Source organism: Hipposideros armiger, unplaced genomic scaffold, assembly GCF_001890085.2.
Source record: "Hipposideros armiger isolate ML-2016 unplaced genomic scaffold, ASM189008v1 scaffold_287, whole genome shotgun sequence".
NCBI lineage: Eukaryota > Metazoa > Chordata > Mammalia > Chiroptera > Hipposideridae > Hipposideros > Hipposideros armiger.
This window is the reverse complement of record NW_017731637.1, coordinates 199,010-218,719: the sequence shown is the minus strand read 5'-3', so window position 1 is coordinate 218,719 and position 19,710 is coordinate 199,010. Positions and strand designations below refer to the sequence as shown.

At 35.8% G+C, this 19,710-nt stretch overlaps 1 protein-coding gene across 3 annotated transcripts in view; it reads left to right on the top strand.

Moving 5' to 3' along the window:
- TRPC4 (transient receptor potential cation channel subfamily C member 4) overlaps nucleotides 1-19,710 on the top strand; it is a 233,384-nt gene that overhangs the window by 143,912 nt on the left and 69,762 nt on the right. For all 3 annotated transcript variants that reach the window (XM_019658677.1, XM_019658678.1, XM_019658676.1), the window contains exon 5: nucleotides 9,829-10,165. In XM_019658677.1, the coding sequence (XP_019514222.1) occupies nucleotides 9,829-10,165 (337 nt within the window). The remainder of the gene's footprint in view (nucleotides 1-9,828; nucleotides 10,166-19,710) is intronic.

Here is a 19,710-nt window from a genome sequence, read left to right as displayed (position 1 = left end):
ACCTTGATTTTAGACTTCAAGCCTCCAGAACTGTGAGATAAGTTTCTTTAGTTTTAAGTCAACCAGTTTGTGGCTCTTCGTTATGGCGACTAACAAAAAAAGCTAAAGCAATGAGCAAATGTGTTTTAATAAAACCTCAGAGATAATATGGAGATATAGTGTATATACAAAACCTTTAATATTCACAAGGATAACAGTACCTTGGGTTAGAAAAAAAAATCAGTGAAGTTCTTATTTGCACTCAATTGCTTTGTGTTGCAGGTGGAGCTCCTTTGAAGAATCCCTATTGGTGGTTGCAGGTCTAACTTTTCATGCACCATTTCCTCATGTACATAACTTCTTCCTTATTTTTTAATCATTCTTCCACATGCTTCATGATCCGTCCTGACACATTGAGATGTACATTAACTCAGGGAGCTGTCATAAGGATACACTGACCAGGATGTAGATAAGCAATGCTTGGACTCATGGCAAGTGGAAATCCTAAAAATGATGATGAGGGAGAAATGATGCATCCCTCATTTTTAAGACCATAACATAGGCTGTTTAAAAAACCAGGAGATAGGGAAGCCCATTATTCAGTAATCCTCATGAGAAATTGAGGCAGAGGGGATGGAGAGAAGGGCCAGCAGGGGAGAAACACTGCAAACAAATGGACATCAGTGATAATTAGATGAGTGAGGGAGGGAGAAAGAATGAAAAATGACACCCAGGAATAATTTCCTCTTAACAGGCACTTTCTTCATTATTCTTCTTTACTTTAAACAGTTGAAGGCAAAGACTAGCAGAGGTGTATGGAACCGGAATCTCCTTTGGCTCCATTATGTGTAATGTTTGGCTCTCCCCTCTGTTTCTGTACAAGTTGTAGCAGGTAGCACTCCTGGGTCAGTCACTGTGTGAGCTGTTTTCAAAACACATCATTTTTCTCACTCCATCATAGGCTAGTTAATTTTATTCCAACCTCAGTAGACAGATAATTAACAACTGAGTATTATTTTTTGCCCAGGAAATATGTTAGCCAAGATTGTCTAAGGATGTGTTGTCAGGGAGGCAAAGAGGTTAGAGAACATAAAATAAATTGATTTTCTTCTTGACCCTCAGGCTGGAGTTTAGAACGTATCTGTGTATAGGATATAACACATTCGAAACAAATATAACTCTTCACTTAAATTATTTATGTGTATAAATAGAGGATGCAGAAAAGATTCTGTTCTGTGATATCAACTGTTGATTCTGAAAAGAAGGTATAAAAGAGACCCTGTTCTTCAGGGTCTTGACCAATTTAGTATTTTCAGAAATAGTTGGTCTTGATATTATACTAAAAGACATAGGGAAGGGAAAAGAAAAGTAACTATATCCTTTTAACTCATAAGAACAATTAGTATCCATTCCCATTGTGTCTTTTTTTTTCAGGATCTTTGTCCAAATGGAAGATGGTACAGCAGAGTTTAGTCCTCTAAGCTAGCTAGTAGTCTTTCTAGGGGCCTCTGAGTAAGAGTGGATACCCTTTCTGAACATGCCACTCCTCGGTGCAGAAACTGTTGGTGACTTATCAGAGACTGGGAAACCAGCACATTGACAGCTAGCCAAGATCAGGACCAAACTTTCTTCACTTTTCCATCTACCACTCTCACCTATTATTCACCTATAGCCAACAGTCAAATGTTGGTTTCTTAAAAAATATATACTATTCTGCCTGTACATCAAGGTAGCCACCTAGAAATGATTTTTTCTCTATTTTTCATGATACTTTAAAACAATTTTTCATATATATCCTGAAGAGGGTGTTGATGAATACATGTGGAATTTCTACTAACTGCTGCCCTTTGTAATTTTCAAAGAACTAACAACATCTATTGACTCTACCTTCCCGCTACCTAAATTGGGTTTTGTTTGCCAAGTTCAATAGTTTAATGAATGCAATGTTGGGTTTATCACCTCCCACTGTATTTCCTTTGCCTTTGCATTTTCAACTTCCCATCGCTGCCCACTCATCATCCCGGCTCAGTTGCCAAACCAATTTTGAATTTAGGCCCAGAAATGATTTAAGAAGTTTAATCCTGCCCCCGCCTCACCAGCACCGTCAGATGGAGTCTAGTTGTCATCTTCCCTTCTGAATTTGTAGACATCAGAAGAGTGGTGCCCTAGTAACATGCTTTGAGCTAGTACTTGAATTTCAGTCTGAAAATCTCAGCTTAGTATATATGTCCAAGGGGAATAATCAGGTGATTTGATGACTTGATAGGGGATTCTTTGAACTTGATAGAGCCAAGGGGATTATTGGCCAATATAGTTTGTGGAGGACAAAATCTGAAGTTTATCAGTCTTTTTGACTAATCTCAAGCTTTTTAACCAATGTCTTCTCAGATATTATTAAACCTTCATTATTTTTTAACCTTTAATAGGGTTGATGAAAACTTAATTAGTTCACTAGTTATTGCTACTCCTTTACGCTTGAATTATTATCTTGTGAATGTAAATTTCTTATAGAAATCTTTTAAAATTAATTCCCTATTTGTGACATTATGTTAATTAAAATTAGGTAATGAAATATGTAAATATATATATAAGTTGGCATATCTGCAATATTCTGTGTCACGTTAAAAAAACTATTATATGTTGTATATGTGTATAAGACTATAAGTGATTGTACAAGTATCTGGACATATGTGTATATACACATATCCTTGTTTGTGTAAATATACTTGTATATACAATACTGATAATCTCTAACATTTATTGAACACATACTATGATCTAGAAACCACTGTATTTTTTATGTATTAATTCATTTGATTTTATAATAACATTATACAATCCTTATATAATAAGTGTTTCTATTATTTTCATTTTACAGATCAGGGAAAAGGCACACTGAGAATTTAATTATTTATTTATGTTCACACAATCAGGAAGTACCAGATACAGGATTCAAATCCCAGTGGACTGTTCCAAGGCTTGTATCCTCTTACTTCCTACAACATCCAAATGTATAAGTACAATATGATTTGTCATTTCACCTTAGGGTCATGATAGAGGCATATGGTGATGCAAAGGGTAACGATGTATTAGAAACTAGGTATGAGAATTGTTTTCTCCTTTTCTGGTCCAGGTTCTTCATCATCTAATCATGTCTCTCATGTCCACTGTGTCCCACTCGGTTTCATGCTAGTCTAGGTCCCTACCTGGCATTCATGCTCATATGGTGAATTAGTTGGTTCTCATCCTCTGGTTGCCATTGCACTGTGTTCAGCTTCTCTACCTGCACTAGAGTTTAAGGACTTGGGGATTACTTTTTATATTTTTGTGTTTATTCCTGTAATTAGATATTACACTAATCTGTACCATAGAATATCTGCTACAAGTGTGACTTCTATGCAAAAGCATCTTTACTCAACTGAATTTGCCTGTTCATAACCTCAATAAGAGTACTGACCTTAAATGAGGAGAGCACAAATATAGAAAAATAGAAAGAAATTACAAAAACTAGTAGACTATCCTATATTACTCAAAAGTCATTTTCTGTAAGGCAGTGGTTCTTAAAAGTTGGCCCTGGACCAGCAACAACAGTGTCACCTGGAAATTTGGTAGAAATGCAAAGTTTGGGACTTCGTTTTGGACCACTGAATCGGAAATGCAGGGGGTATTGTTCAGGAACGTGTGTTTAAACAAGCCTCCAGGTGATCCTGTTGCTTACTCAACTTTCAGAACCACCACCCCATGGCTAGTCCCTATCTCTTGAATTCTCATACCACCACAGCTGGACTTAGCTTAAAACAAACTCACACACACACACACACACACACACACACACACACACACACACACACACTCTCCCAGGATTTTTAAATATTCAACTATGTATTTACATTTAATTAAAACTACTTTTTCAGTATTTATCAAATCCTCCTTTTACAGTGGAGCTAAATATAACTTCATTAGACATCAAAGCCTTTAAGCCAGTGTTTATCAAATTTGTGACATCCATAGGAATCACACTGTTAAATGCAGGTTCTTACTCAGCAGGCCTGAAATGGAACATGAAATCTGCATCCCTAACAAGTTTCCAGTTAACGCCAGTGTTGCTGGCCTTGGCCCACACTGAGCAGCAAGGCTTAGACTCAAGTTGGCTCAATAAATATTTTCATCTATGTCCCAAAATATGGCTGCAATTTCTCTTTCACTCTATCTCTAGTATGTCCACCATAGATTGTAACCTTCGAGAATAAGTTTATCTAAACATACTTATTTCCATCCTTAAATTTTTAACATGACAAACTCTAAATCTGAATCATAACTCTTCTACCTGTGCCTGTCAAAATTTTACCTGTTGTTTTTTTTTTCCATGCTTTACAAATCTTGCTTCCTTCCTCCAATTTTCTGATTATTTCGTGTTGGCATAATTCCTCCTATACCCTGTATCTTTTTTTAAACAAGTTATGTAATGCTCTATATTAAGTTACCCTGTCACATGATCAGTCCCCAACACATGTTGAGTTCCAGGAAGACAGCTTTATCTGGTTCTTACAGACCTGGGTCCTCTCCCCACTTATCTAGCCAATGTCTAACTCATTGATGATGCAGAATACTACTGGCTTAATTAAATTAGGAAAGACCAGGTGAAACAGATGCTTTAATGCATGAGGTAGAAGAGTCTGATTAATTTTTCAGTATGACTGTGCTCCCAAAAGCCAAAATAATTGTTTTCATTAGGACCACAACTAGAGCTATCTCTGGGAAACAGAGAGAAGCCCAAGCAGCTAAAAGCCATTGGCAGCTATGAAGGAAGTTTGGGCCTGAAGTGGAAGAAAGGGTAGCTATGGACAAAATAATTCCTGAAGCTCTTCTGCCTAGAAATAATCCTTAAGCCTTGCTATCAACATTACAAATGTGTTTTTGAAAAAACTTTCCTGGGCAGAGAAAATAAAACCCCAAAGGATATGGATTGTTTGTGAATTGCTAAAGAATAAACAGTAAGACCCAGAGGAAACTGGCATGTATGTGAATCTGTCATCCTTTCTAAGAAATCAGATTGCTCTTATGGAACTCACTATAATACATTCGACCCCAAAGTTTCAACTTTGTTTATAATCAGTCAGCAGCCAGTTGAGACTGCCATGTAACTATCTGACTTAGTCAAGATGCAAAAAAGGAGTCGAGTTGGTTGTTCCCAGATCTAGATTTTGCTCTTATAGAGAATATGGCCACAGTCTGAACTTTGGATACAAATTTTTAAACTAGAAAAATGTATTGAAAAAAACGAAAAGATGAAGAAAGAACAAATATCAAATAAATCTGATCCAGTTATTTTAATTATTAGGTCTCCATTAACTTTTGAATTCTCTTTTGCTTATGCTATACATAGCCAATCAATATTTTACTTTCTCCCCATGTATTAATGAAGTTTGTTTGTTTTGAGCTTTTTTGTTTGTTGTTTGTATTTATTTTTCAGCTTTATCCTTTTTCTCCTCATCATTTTTTTCTCAGTTTCCTTTGTGATTTGGGGTGTTTTAGTATTTTGGGTAGTTTTTTTTTTTTAAGATTTTTATTGGGGAATTGGGGGAAGGGGAACAGACAAGTTGCTGTCGTTTTGTTCTTCAGTCTGGTTGTGGAGGACGTTGCTTCACTGGCTCAAGTTGGCACCATCATTGCACTCTTCCCAGGCGAGGCACATCAGTCGCCGGCTTCTGGACGGCCGCTCACAGCAGCTGCTGGCCGCTCATGCTGGCTGCTGGCTACACACGGTAGCCCATAGCAACTCATCTGCAGTAGCCGGTGACTCACGGCAGCCCAGCTCCAGGTTGACCTGTTGTTCAGCATCTTAGCTGTGGAGGGCAGTGTCACTGGCCCTCATATGTGGGATCCAAACNTGGTCGCTCACACTGCCTGCTGTCTACACAAGGTAGCCCATGGCAACTCACTGCAGCAGGGGCTGCAGCCTACGCCATCACGGGTGACTCACGGCAGCCCAGCTCCAGGTTGACCTGTTGTTCAGCATCTTAGCTGTGGAGGGCAGTGTCACTGGCCCTCATATGTGGGATCCAAACCGGGGCCCTCTGGAGTCCCTAGCCAGCTCTTAACCAACACGCCACTCGGCCGGCCCTGGGTAGTTTTTTGTTTTTTTTTTTAATCATTGACACTGGATCCCTCTTTATTTGTAAAAATGAGATTAAAGTTGATAATTTTTACAGTTTCTTCAATATTTGAAATTCCGTGACTCAAGATTTTATAAATAATCATGAGATCAGGCTTTTGAAACTTTTTTTAAAGGTTATTAAAAGAGGGATAGGAAGTTTTTCTCTTTTTTTCAGAGTGTCTTTTATAAATGCATGGCACAAATATGAATTTGAAAGTTTACAATGTTTTAGCATGTATTTTAATGTGATGGCAGAAGTTGTGCTGGAATTTGCCAACAACTTTAAGGAGTGAAGGGGCTATAATACAGTGTTCCTGGAAAGAACTCCCACTTTCCCCAGTCCTGGAATAGTACAGAAGATGGTAGTTCCTGTGGCTCAAAGATGGAACAGAAGAAACAGGAGCTGTAAGCACCCAGCATGCTGCAGGCGATATAATGGCCCATCTGGAGAGGGATTGCTGGAATTGACCAGTGGCAGGTGTCAAAAGATAGGGTGGTCCCTCTCTCTGAGAGTGTCCTTCAGAGGAGGTTGGGTTAAAGCTGAATATTCCTTTAAATAATCCAAGTAAAATACAAGACAGAGAGGGTTGGGGAGAAAGAGACAAAGAAAGACAGGAAGAAGGGAACAAGAAAGGAACAAAGTACAAAGAAGGAATCATGGAGGAAAGAAAAAACATAACAGAAGGAAGGAAGGGAAACATGAAACCATTGAATGTTTTAATCTACTTTAGCAATTAAAGACTAAAAAGTCCTGTAATATAAAAGTTTAATTTTTTACCCTTAATTTGGTAATTAATTTAACCATGAAACTGATTTTTTTATGAAAAATCTGTTCATTAATGGAATACAATTTAGGGAATGATGGTGTAAACACGTAGAGAACCACTATAATAGAAAAAAATGTAAAACCATTGTGAAACTATCTAGATTTATATTGATTCTTAGGAATACTTTTTGGATTATTTCAATTCTATGATTAGAACAAATTTATAGCCAAATATCCACATTTTGGGAAATTTGTGAATTACACCCATTCCTGCTTTGCTTATATAGTCCTGTCTCTATTCTTTCCCTATACATAAACCTCACCATGTCTGTGTTTAATAAAAAAATGTATACATGTTCATTTACTAAGCACAGATGTGGACTTTCCAATAATTAAAGAAAAAGATCTTTCAGGAAAAAGTGTTAGTAAAAATTAAAGTGGCTCAGTTGGTTAAGAGCTTGCTCAAGAGTGCGAGCTCTGAGCAACAGGGTCGCTGGTTGGATTCCCGGATTGAGCTGAGCTGCTGCTGAACTGCCAACAGGTGGCAGGATGGCTCAGCTAAAAACAAAATTAAAAAAAAAAAATTAAAGCCAACTTCATGCTTGGCAAGGGCAGGTGTTCTGTGAGGACTGGATGATTTGCTCCTTCTAGGTAATTTAACATAGTCTATATGTGTGTGTTGGGCAACAGAAGTATTTATCCAAGCAAACATTAAGTGCTCCTAGTACAGCTGTATGCTCAATTGCCCTGGTGTCCCATGCACTGGTGAGATTTTCTGCAGGACGTGCAGTTTGTTGGTCCAAGAATTTACCCAGACCATGTGGAACAAAGTACATATCTTTTTTATTTTTTACTTTTTCTGTATGTATGAAATGTGTTATTCACACTTAGTCCCTTAAAGAGTTTCTTCAGTTTGTTAGGTTTAATGAAGCTATATTTTGCATTTTCCATAAGTTTCTTTAATTCCCTTCTATCAAGGCCTCTCAATTGTGCTAAATTCTGGTACTATGAAGAACACTATATATGAAAAAATAGAAATAAGATGGTAGATTATGATTTGTTTGTAAAATGCTGACAGAAAAAATTGTGTATGTGTGGGGAGTGGAGACCCACTCTTAAATTGAACAGGGCTTGTTAATGACCTATATCAATCACTCTTAGCCAGTACTCTGCAGATATATCAGCAAGAACTCAATTTTTACTTTCAAATAACTGATTTTGACCAGAATAATAGGCAAGTAGTATGTTAAGAAGTTATTCTTTGAATTATAAAATTTAACTTGACAGAGTTTGAAGCTTACTTAAATTACTTACAATGTAATGAAGAGAGACTTCATCATCCCAATCTTGAAGAAATGCAGTTTTATTTGTATTTACTTAACACATTATTATGAATTTAAATCAATTTGTTACCTATTTATTTGCCCACTATATTCTTTGATGAGTAAGGGTATCCAAGACTATATAAAGAGAAATATCTGCATGAGAAATCATACTATCTTCAGTCCATATGGTTACACACTCCAACTTTTGAATTGGTCTTTTAATCAATTACCCATCTCTGTTTTGACTCTCAAATAGAGTTCAGTTTATGATAAACAAGGCCCTTTTTGTGTACCCAGGAATTATTTAATTGTTTACCATCAAAAAAAGAGTAAGAGAGAGGAGATCCATATAGGCTAAGACTGAAGAAAAAAAAAAGGAAAATATTGGGGTGGCAGGAGTGGGATGGGGAGTCCTATGAAAGGACCAGGTATTCAGTTTGTTTCTAGAGTAAGCCTATTTTTGATGCTAACAGAATTTACCTGCAGTCCTAAGAAGGGATGAGAGCTTCTACTACAGTAAAAACTACCCATGGGCATTACTGGGTACACACAGTACACTTTGTCACCAGTGTGTGTGCTCTCTCTCCCACCATACCTTCCCTTGAATTGCCTTTCCTTCTCTTCTCTACTTAATAAATCTGCCCATGCAGAGCTTGGAAGCCTTCTTGGACCATTCTATCTGGAAGAGAAAACTCCCTCTGAATTTGTATAATGGTTAGTTGTCAGTCCCAATGAGAAATGTAGTGTGCACACAAAAAAAAACCTGGGCCAGATAGTCAAATAATGCATTATTTACTAGATATGCAACTTTGAATAAATTTACTGACCTCTTATACAATAACTTCATCTATCCTCACCCTTATAATAGAGAAAAGTTTATGCAACATCTCCAACACGTTGCCAGGATAAAATGATACCATGTTTGTGAAATGTTTTGTGTATGGTAATTGATTATACTTAGGTAAGGAATTTTCTTTATTTTCACCAAATTCAGCTATAATGATTTACATTCTTGTAATCCCAATAAGATTTCACATGTTTTCCTTATTGCCTCAGCCCAATTAAAAGTGTACAAGTACCGTATTTACTTTTTCTGATGATGAAACTGGTTGTGTTTATTATAAAAATATTAAAAGGACAACCAACTATAAAAATGAAAAGCAAGTGTATGAAATAACCACTAAATCAAAAAATAACCATTAACATTTATTTTAATTTTATGCTATATATATATATATATATATATATATATATATATATATATAATGATTCTTACATATGCACATACATGTGTGTATCTTTGCACACAGCTTGGTTCACTTATCAATCTATCCTATAAATATTCATCTTTCCCTGCTCTAATTTTGCTTCCTCCAATGAACCATAGTATTTTGATTTCTGTCACATCTGGCTAAACACTATGCCTTGGATGTATAATGTTCAATAAATGGGCTTTACGCTGGTTAAAGCACTTTATATTGTTGAAATATAAAATAATTTAAAGCAGAATTTCTGATTTTAATGATAGCTCTGAGTTCTTACTGAGGAACTGAACCGTTACGTGTAACCCTGACTCTCTTTTCCTTTTCCTTTCCATCTAGTTTGTTGCCCAACCCAATTGTCAACAACTGCTTGCCTCTCGCTGGTATGATGAGTTCCCAGGCTGGAGGAGAAGACACTGGGCGGTGAAGATGGTGACATGTTTCATAATAGGACTTCTTTTTCCTGTCTTCTCTGTGTGCTACCTTATAGCTCCTAAAAGCCCACTTGGACTCTTCATCAGAAAGCCATTTATCAAGTTCATCTGCCATACAGCATCCTATTTGACTTTTTTGTTCCTGCTGTTGCTTGCCTCTCAGCACATCGACAGGTCAGACTTGAACAGGCAAGGTCCACCACCAACCATCGTCGAGTGGATGATATTACCATGGGTCCTGGGTAAATGTGTTATTATAGAAAATATAATAAAAACGTAATACTGCCATGGAATTTTGTTGCTCAGAAAAAAATAGTCACTAAAGTTTAGGACATAGGAATGTTTAAAACAGGTTCTGACTATTGTAGCTCCAAAACCTAGTCCCCAGAGCTAAATAATTATTTTACAGCGGTGGTGGACCTGCTCTTAAATGCAGCCTATGAAATCGAACCTTAGGTTTTAGAATTTCAGTTTTAATGATTTCATATCTCATGAATGATTTTCTGGATTATTGTTTCTATGTTTGTCTTTTGAAGCCTTTCAACATGTATCGTAAGACATGTGTAAAGAATCATTCTTATTTTCTTGATATGCCTTCTAAAAGATAAGTACAAATTACTCTGCAGAATTAGTGATTCTATGCATAAAGTAACTGTAAACGTGCTTTAAAGTTAATCCATTTAAGTTTATCTTTGAAATTTTATATTAAATCAGAAAATAGGAAATTTAATAATAGGACATCCTTCAATCTCTCTCTGTCCTTTTCATAGAAATAAAAATGTTTTGAATGTGCAGCAAATCATGGTAAGGTGGAAAACCTCAAAGTAGCTGGTAAAAACCCTGTTTTCCTTTCCTGTTGTTATTATAGCCATAATTAAAATTTATATTTTAATTATTCTTTTCTCTAGCCTACTGTGGTTTGCAGAGAAATCACATCTTCTCAATTTAGCTCATCATGTTAAACCTCTGTAGTATGATATCCATCTCATTATTTAGTAATTAGAAAATATGTGACAAATTTCATGATTCACAGTCTCAGAACATCAGTTTAGATTAACTATCAAAATTACTGCAGAGACTATAAAATGGGAAAAGGGCAGGAAAAAAAGGATAATGTCTGAATATGAGATAGATACACTTTTTACTTTCAAAGATTATAAATACTCTTAAGTACTGACCATAAGAAAAGTTCATAGGAACAAGGTTTGACATGTTTTACATATCTTACTGGAAAAAAACACCTCCTTAAGTGAACTTTAAAATAGAGTACATTCTCGTTGACCTGAAGATCATAAAGTGTGACTACAAGATCCTTCCTGCTTAAGCTAGGAGAAAAGTTTAGGTGATCTGTAAGTGTCTTTTTTAATAAAATATTACATTTCAGTTCTATTATACTCAATATAAAATTACCCTGTTTTCATTTAAAATCAATATCTCACATTAGGACTATGTCTTGTATGGAGTTTTCTTCATAGAAAATTTCTTGGGAATAATTCTTAAAGAAGTGTTAGGAAATTAAATTTTCTGTTATTGGTAACATATTAAATGTCTAAAAATCCTGATGTCCCAAAAGAAATACAGAATATTTCATTTTGAAAATGTAGATACAATGCAGTGTAAGCACATACAGTATTTCTAGTCTTTCCTTTATGCAATCATTGAAAATACGTGGAATACTTTCTATGTAGTAAGCACAGTATAGGGTGACAGTGATATAAAAGTAAAAGACAGAGAGAAAATGAGAGAGGGGAGGAGAGAGAGGAATAGAGAGAGAGAGAGAGAATGAAACAAATCCCTTGCCCCTTAGAAAGATTAAATTTTACTGGAAGAAATGGATATTAAACAATGAGATATGTTATATAATGCCAAAAAAATGTAATATTATGAAATAGGAGCTTTAAACTTTAATAACTTATACAATTAAAACAGTCATTGGCTACCTTCTATGTGCAAAAACTGTAACAAAATTTTCCATGAAAACTGGCTAGAAAAAGTCATATCCAAACCACAGCTGAATGGTTAAATATAGCATAAACTTAATTGTGAGAATTATAATTCCAGCCAAAAGAAATATCTGCTAATGGCAACATTTTCTTTAAGGAGTTAATTTATCTGGAGTTGTTTTAGGATGAAAACAGATTTTCTAGAATCAAAAAAAAATATGAATTATCATCTTGCTTAAATAACAAGGCATAAAAATGTTTAAATATCAAATAGATTGTCAAAACAGTATATTATTCATCAAGCATGGTGAATTCTGAGTGCCTTATATCATATCTAAGACTGAGTTCTAAGTGCTTTGCTAGACCCATGATTATAAAGGGTATTCTGTATGTTATTGGGCTCTTGTGGAAAAAACACTGAATTTGAATATATGCCTATGTCCTACCACAAAGAGACTATTAAATTATGGGTGATCACAACCTCTTAGGTTTTTTAATGTCTTCATTAATAAAATGAACAATTTAGAGTGATGACTTCTTAAGTCCCACTGAGTCCTACTATTGCTGGGGAACTATCATTATCAGAGCAGAGAAAATTGGTCTTTTTTATGGGGGAGGGGGAGGAAGTCTAAAGACAGCAGGGTAGGAATGCTTTAACCTTTTACCAAAAGTGTAATATGAACAAAAAGGCATGGTCTGATTTGATTACTATATTAATAAGACTTCTATATTATCTCACTCATTCCTGCTGGCTGGTAAATAAGTGGTCCCTCAATTAAGGATGTAGGTTTGTAATAACAAGATTGAATAACTTATGGAGAAGAGACTGGCTTATAAATGGGTCCCTCATCAAGTTAATTTTATTGATGATAGGTTGAAGCTCTGTGTATGGTTTCTCTCAAGTCTTTCTTGTTTTAAAGAAAAAATTAGTTTCAGGTGTACAAAGCATCGTAATAGTTAGACATTTACACCCTTCACAAAGTTATAATTTCCCCCACCTACTACCCCTCTGACATCATATGTAGCTGTTACAATTCCATTGACTATATTCCCTATGGTGTACTTTACATCCCATAAACTATAATGTCATTATAGTTGACATTTGTCAAGTTCTCTTGACAAGACTTAGATCTTCAGCCCATGTCACCTTCAAGAGCTACTTGTTGTGTAAAGAGATACTTTTTCATTCTTACTAAATTTGCTTTCCTTCTATTTTCAGAGGATGTTTCCCAGACCTATGATACCATAATTTATGAGACATGATTACTTTTTCTTTTTCACCTTTCATTTTGTTTATCCTGACATAAAGACTTCTGGTTTACATGTTTATGTCACAAACTTTCACTTTGAGTAGAAAAGCTCTCATTTTAGTCTTCTCAAATCAATCTGATTATCACCTTAAGAAGTATGGTTTTGCTTGGGAATTTCTGTTATTTTATATAATTTTCTGTGTTTCAGCAATAAGAACTTACTCAGCATTACAGATCCAAATTTCTTGTGATTTAGTACAGCAGCAGAATAATGTTTCTTTGTTGTTTTTAATATCTTTCATGTTGAAGTTCAACATCTTTTTGAGTATTTCCACTGAAAGCTTTTTGAATTATTTTTCCTTCTGACTTCTTTGTATTGAAGGTTATTGACCCTTCTGTCCTCCCATCATACAGCCTCAAGAGATCTTCTTGCAGATGTTTGCTGTCAAGGTTAACTTTAGCATATAAGCGAAGAAATCTAAAAGCCTCATACAGGGATCAAACTTAAGGTTTTGGTCACCTCAAGATACAATTCTAACCAGCAGAAAAACTAATCGCAGATAAATCACTCAGAACTCTCTCAATAGACAGGTAGATGCTAGACAGATAAACACCAACATACCTCTCAAACTGTCAAATTATCCATTCATTCTAGAATAAAAAGTAAAATTTATCAAGCATGCATATGGGCCTGATAACAGAGCTATACTTTTTTAAGTTTCTAGAGAGAAAATGTGATTAGGAAGACTGAATGATGGATTCAAAGGAGCTTGTGGCCAGATTAGAGACCTGGTTACTTCTGTGCTCTGTTGGGCCATGACCCTGAGGCTTTTAATGTATCCAGGGTTTGATATTTAACATATAATACTAGGGATAAAAAAAGAATAGACTATTCACGTGAGAAATTCCTTTTTGCATAAAATTTGCATGCAAACTAAATGTAACTAAATGTATATCTATAATGTATATTATGATAATTCATCTAAATTATGGTAGCAGTTTCATGTCAAACTTGTTTCTGGAGATAACATGGAGTAAAATATTATAAAGAAAAACTTTAGGATGCTAATTTTTAAGGCCTTCCTCAAAGCCAGCTTTTATTTTTCCACAGAATTCATTATAACTCAATTACAATAATCAAATTTGTGTCATTGCTTATTCCCTCACAAAAAAAGTGTGCATATATGTGAAATATCTAGATTTAGCCATATGTTATCAGCTTAGCATAAATTATGAAATTGATAACATTTTATATAAAAGAAATAGAATATTAATGAAGCTTATTAATAAAGCAGGAAGTACTGTGTTTGCAATGAGAAAAAAAAATGGCTGCTGAAGTGACTTCACATTTTGTGTGTGCCTAGAATATACCATAATTATTTAGTAATTAAATCTGTGCACAACTGAGCATGATGAGAAGGGTGACCTGAGGAAAAGATGTATCATAGGAAGACATTTAAGCTCCATTAAAAATAGCTTCTAATGAATTCCAGGGCATAAACTAAGAATTGCTCATATCCAAATTATACATCTTGCCTATAACACATACTTATTTAACAATTTTTCACTAACAAAATTTGCTTCTCATTTCCATGCTTTATTTAGTTTTATCTTTTAAAGGGTTGATATTAACAAATCTGAAAATTTTAGCAAAGCCTGCCAAATTGAAAATTTTAAATGAAAAATTGTGATCACATACTTATCTAGATGAATCCTCATAGAGACAAACAATCCTATATATATTCTCCCTTTTTTGTAACCATTAATTCACCTTTTTATCTAATAGGCATTAAGATCATATGACTTCAGGTACTCATACTTTCAGCCTCACCTCTGAATTACCTTCTTTGTCAAACAGCCCCCAAAAGATATTCTTGCAATTATAAGAAACAAGTCTAGAGTTTTTCCCCACTCTTGTCCTTGGCAAGGTGCTCTAACCACCTCGGCAAACCAGCTGCAAAAACATATAGGTACTCGAATATAATTGCAGAACATCCATTTATTAATTTAAAGAGATATTTTAATTTTCAAAAAAAATCAGATAACCATTGTAGTATGACATATATACTTCATGCAGTCAGTGTAACTGCAGAGCTAGAGACTTCATCTTCTATAAATACTGCCCCAGAAATGTGAGAAATAAAATTCAAGGAGGCAAAAACAGCCCAGGAGCTCAAGTCTCCAACACAGATTTAGTTCCTATTTTCTTCAACTCTTTGCCAACTTTGATCTTTACCCAGGTCAAATTTGAACGGACCATGTTTATGCTTCATTAAAGATGTATCATTCTTTAAGGTGCACACTTGATGTAATTTACTATTGAATATCATGTTTATTAATATACCAAATTTACCACTACCATCACCATCTCATCACCACTATCTCCATCACCACCTCCACCACCACCCCCTCTCCAATCTGAAATACATGTATTATATGTGACTTCCTAATACTGAAAGAACCAATCTATTCCAAGAAAGAAATAATGCAGTCCTTTCATATGACCTTTAGATGTTTCCTTTTTGGTTTCTATGATCATTTACTAAGACCTAAAGTTAAATTTTCTTGCTTCCAAGGATATCATTAATTTTTAACATTTCATTGGTGTGTGTATGTGTAGGGGTATCTTCAGGAAAAAAAGAGATAAATATATTTTCTTGGTACCTAATTGTTTTAAAAATAGAGGTTTGCATTAAGTGAAAAACTGGAATTTTCAAAGTGCAAACATTAATATTCATTCAATATATATATATTAAGCAACTACTAACACTCATTGAAAAGATGACTTGAGCAAAGATTTGGAGGAATATTTGTTGATTGTTTTCCTATCTACATAAACCTTCTATGCCTTAGTTTTCATGGAAACTTTTAAACAGAAATCCTATAAAAAGAATGCTACTGCATTTATAAAAACTTACTTGATTTTTAAATTAATATATTTAGGGCATAAGCTATCAGGTGATCAGAATTGTAAAATTTTACATTCTACATCTTAATTAAAAGCTATCATGGTATCCTTCTTGGCACACTTTGAAAATACATACTTCCTTAGTTGTATATTCTTTTTTTTTTCTCTAAATTTTAGTGTGGTGATTTCAAAACCATAGTAATTTAGGGCTTTTAGATGTCTTCAAACTAAGCATCTTTATTCACTGTTCCTTAAGTCAGTGCTTCTTGGAGTGTGATCTGCTGAATAAAATCATAATAATTGTGGATTTTCATGAAAAAATTAGATTTTGAATTTTCTCCTTGGTTGACTCCTAAATTCCAGAGTTTTTAAACATTAGATTGAGAAACAATTCTGGGAGCCAAATTTCATGCAAATTTTATATTCATGTAATAGCTCTATTATGGAGTCTCAACATGAAATGGTTTGACTTCTTCCCATCACTTTCTCCAGCACTCTATACCAAGTATCATTTCCTATCTCTTAATGATATGTCTAGTAGATGTCAATTCCTGAAATTTTGAGTCATTAAAAAGTAGTCCCAGATCAGTTAAAACTTGAATCTTACAATCAGTTTAAAGCTCTTCTTTCCCCCCAAAAAAAGGCCTGAATCATAGGTTAAAGGACTTGGAATTATCCATCTTTCACTCATCCTTGGACCAAACACTAGAATGGAAGGAAGGACACAGATGCTCTATGTTCTCCCCATTCCTTGGCTGCTGGGAAGAGGGATGACATGAAATTCAATATCTATATTACTTACTGGGAGCCTGGTTATAGCTCTTTCCTTGTTGGTTGTCTACATCTCTGGCTAATACTGAGTAACCTGTATGATAGGCCTTGACCTGCTGACTCTCCTGACAGGTGCATGGGTGTTCTTTAGGGGGCCCCATGTGCCTCCACACTGCACAGTTCTCTGAATCAGAGATTAAGCTCTGCCTGACATCTTCCAGTCCCTCACCTCTCGTAACCAGCAGTTGGCCCCTTTGGGGATCCTGTGACTTGAGCCAAAGCACAAAGGCAAGATGGCTCAAGCCCAGCTTCTTCCTGTGATATACACTCACTCCCCAGAATATCACAGACCTTGTCACATTGAACGGGAGGAAGTTAGGCAGCTCTCAGCTGCCAGCCGCCCTACTGCCAAGCCCCACTGTTTTTCTATTTACCATTATGAACTACACCCAAGGAGAGATGAGCAAGACAATTACCCGAGCAGATGCCCCCGCAGGTATGGAGATCCAGTTTCTCCTGGTAGAAATCTGCAGTTTTTAGGAAGGATTTTCTTGGCATCTCCCTCACGTAGGGAGGTGTAGGATTCAGCCTCATCTATTCTGCTGGTACTCCCTCTTAGCACAAAAACTATACTTTCCTGACCTCAAGGCTCTCTTGTTGCCTCTTGTTAGTCTTCTCTCTGCATAAAACAAGGGTTTGGAGTGGCAGGTGGTTGGTCACAGTTATGGTCCCGATGCCTCTTAATGAGCCCTAGAGGAAAGACGTGGCTAAGCTCTCTTCAGAAAGTGGGTAATGGGGCTCTTGTCTCTATCTTTGTTTGGGGTTTTAAGTATCACACTGAGACAGTTAGGAGCTGCCCCTTAAGTTAGTGCCTCTTCAGGGTCCAGCATACTGTGAGTCTTGACTGAGTCAAATGACTACATTTAGGTTTCTCTTTGAACAGAAGCAGAATTTTAACTAGAGGCAATGTTTTTGTTCCCTGATTTGGGGGGTGAGGAGAGGAGGAGGAAGAAAGAAAAACTTCAGCAGGGAGGAATTCTTTTTGTTCCTTTTATCTCCACTGATTCAGTGCCACAGCATGGAACTCAGTGTTCTATTAAGAGATTCCCAAGGTCAGCTAGCTTTGGGGCTGCAGTAACAGGCCCTTGGAGATTGCTGCCAGTGCAAAGGTGACTTGCTCTTTGTTTGGGATTATTTACTCTTTGTGTAAGTGCTGACAGCAAGAAAGGACAAGAGGTCTGTTTGCAGTATTACACATTTCTCATGTGAAATCGGGGCTGTTAAATGTGGCACCTCACGCCTGCCTACTTCATCTCATCCTCACAGCCAGCTTCACATGATAAGATATAATAGAACACTCAAATAGCCCTGATGAAAACTGTGATGGGAAAGTTAGGAAAAAATACAGTAAAAACTTGCAGGCATCCACATATATTTTTAAAAGGAAGTTCTCTGACTCATTGGCACTGTGATCTTTCCTGTATTGGTCCCCACAGTCTTGACATCAGTGCTTGTAATTAGACGACTCTGAGAAATCTTATGTCATCCGTTTATAAACCGCAGAGTGTAATTTTGAAATGTTCCCATTGTGGGAAAAGGACAAACATTTTGTGACAGAAGTTCCCTCAAGCTTTATTCTCTTCAGACTTTTTAGTTACCATGAATAGCTTACTATCTAGATGCATTTTTTCAGTCAGTTAGCAGCACCCTCTAGTTTTTCTAAAGGCTTGTTTCTTCAATAACTTCAGTAAATGTTGCCAGAATAAAGAAACTTGGTATTTCACTAATGGGCTTATAACAAATAGAAACCAATAGTTCTCAAACAGATAGGTGGTGACTAGAGCAGTATGAAAATCCAATCTGGTGCTTTAAAAACAAAAGAGCCCAAACTCCATTAGCCAATTAGCACTAATTTGACAGGTCTCATTTACAGCTCAAGTTGTAAAAATGATGGTGCAAGTTCTCATTTTGATCAGGATCTCTGTTTTTCACAGAGAAGTGTGCCTTACGAAGGTCAGGAGTAAAATTATTTTTTGTGTGGTCAGGAAAGTAAGATTTAAAGTCCCCTCTTTGAACTCCAAAAGAACTGTATATATCTAAATTGTAAGGGTTTTTTTTTTTTGTTAACTCTTCTTAGGAAACCTTAGAGGTCATCTAGTCCAAACTTCCAACAGATGTGTCATCTCCTTGAGCTTGTCTAAGAAGAACAGAGTCTCCTCAGATATTAAGGGGTTGTAGGTTAAAATGTTGCTTTATAATAAGCTTTCTCACGGCTTCTTTGTAACTCCTTCCCAATGGTCCTCACTTTGTCCTCGGAAGCATTTAGCCCTAATGTCTTTATTTCCTACATAATCACCCTCAAAATATTTGAAGTTATTTATTGTGGTGACCATTAATAATCACATTTGGCTTTCCGGTTTGGTAGAAGCAGGAAGAGAGATAACATAATTTATCTGTAAAGGGAAATAAAATATCAACTCCCTGGTTGGTTAGTAGGTATTGAAAATATATTTCATTTTATGACACATACAAATTTGAAAACAACACAATCACAAATTCATAGAGTTGGAATGACCTGTAAAGATTAGAAGCCCAGGTTTCCACTCACTCCTAGAATTTCTCTGGAGTATGACTGATGGAAAACATTCCATGCTCCGGATTAGAATCTCGACTCCACAGGGTAATCCATTCCAACTGTGGAAGAATTTGGATTGCCTTTCTTACATTGGGCAAAAAGGTTCCCTTCTATGATTTTCATATAAAAAATCCAGCTTCTGCTTTCTGAGGCAGATCAAAGCACGTCTGTGTCCTCAGGCACGGGATAGTTTTTCATCTTTTATGGCAGCTATGATGATGACTGATTTTAGTAAAATTTTGATAATCCAAACAGGAAGATGCAATGTCTGGCCATTTAT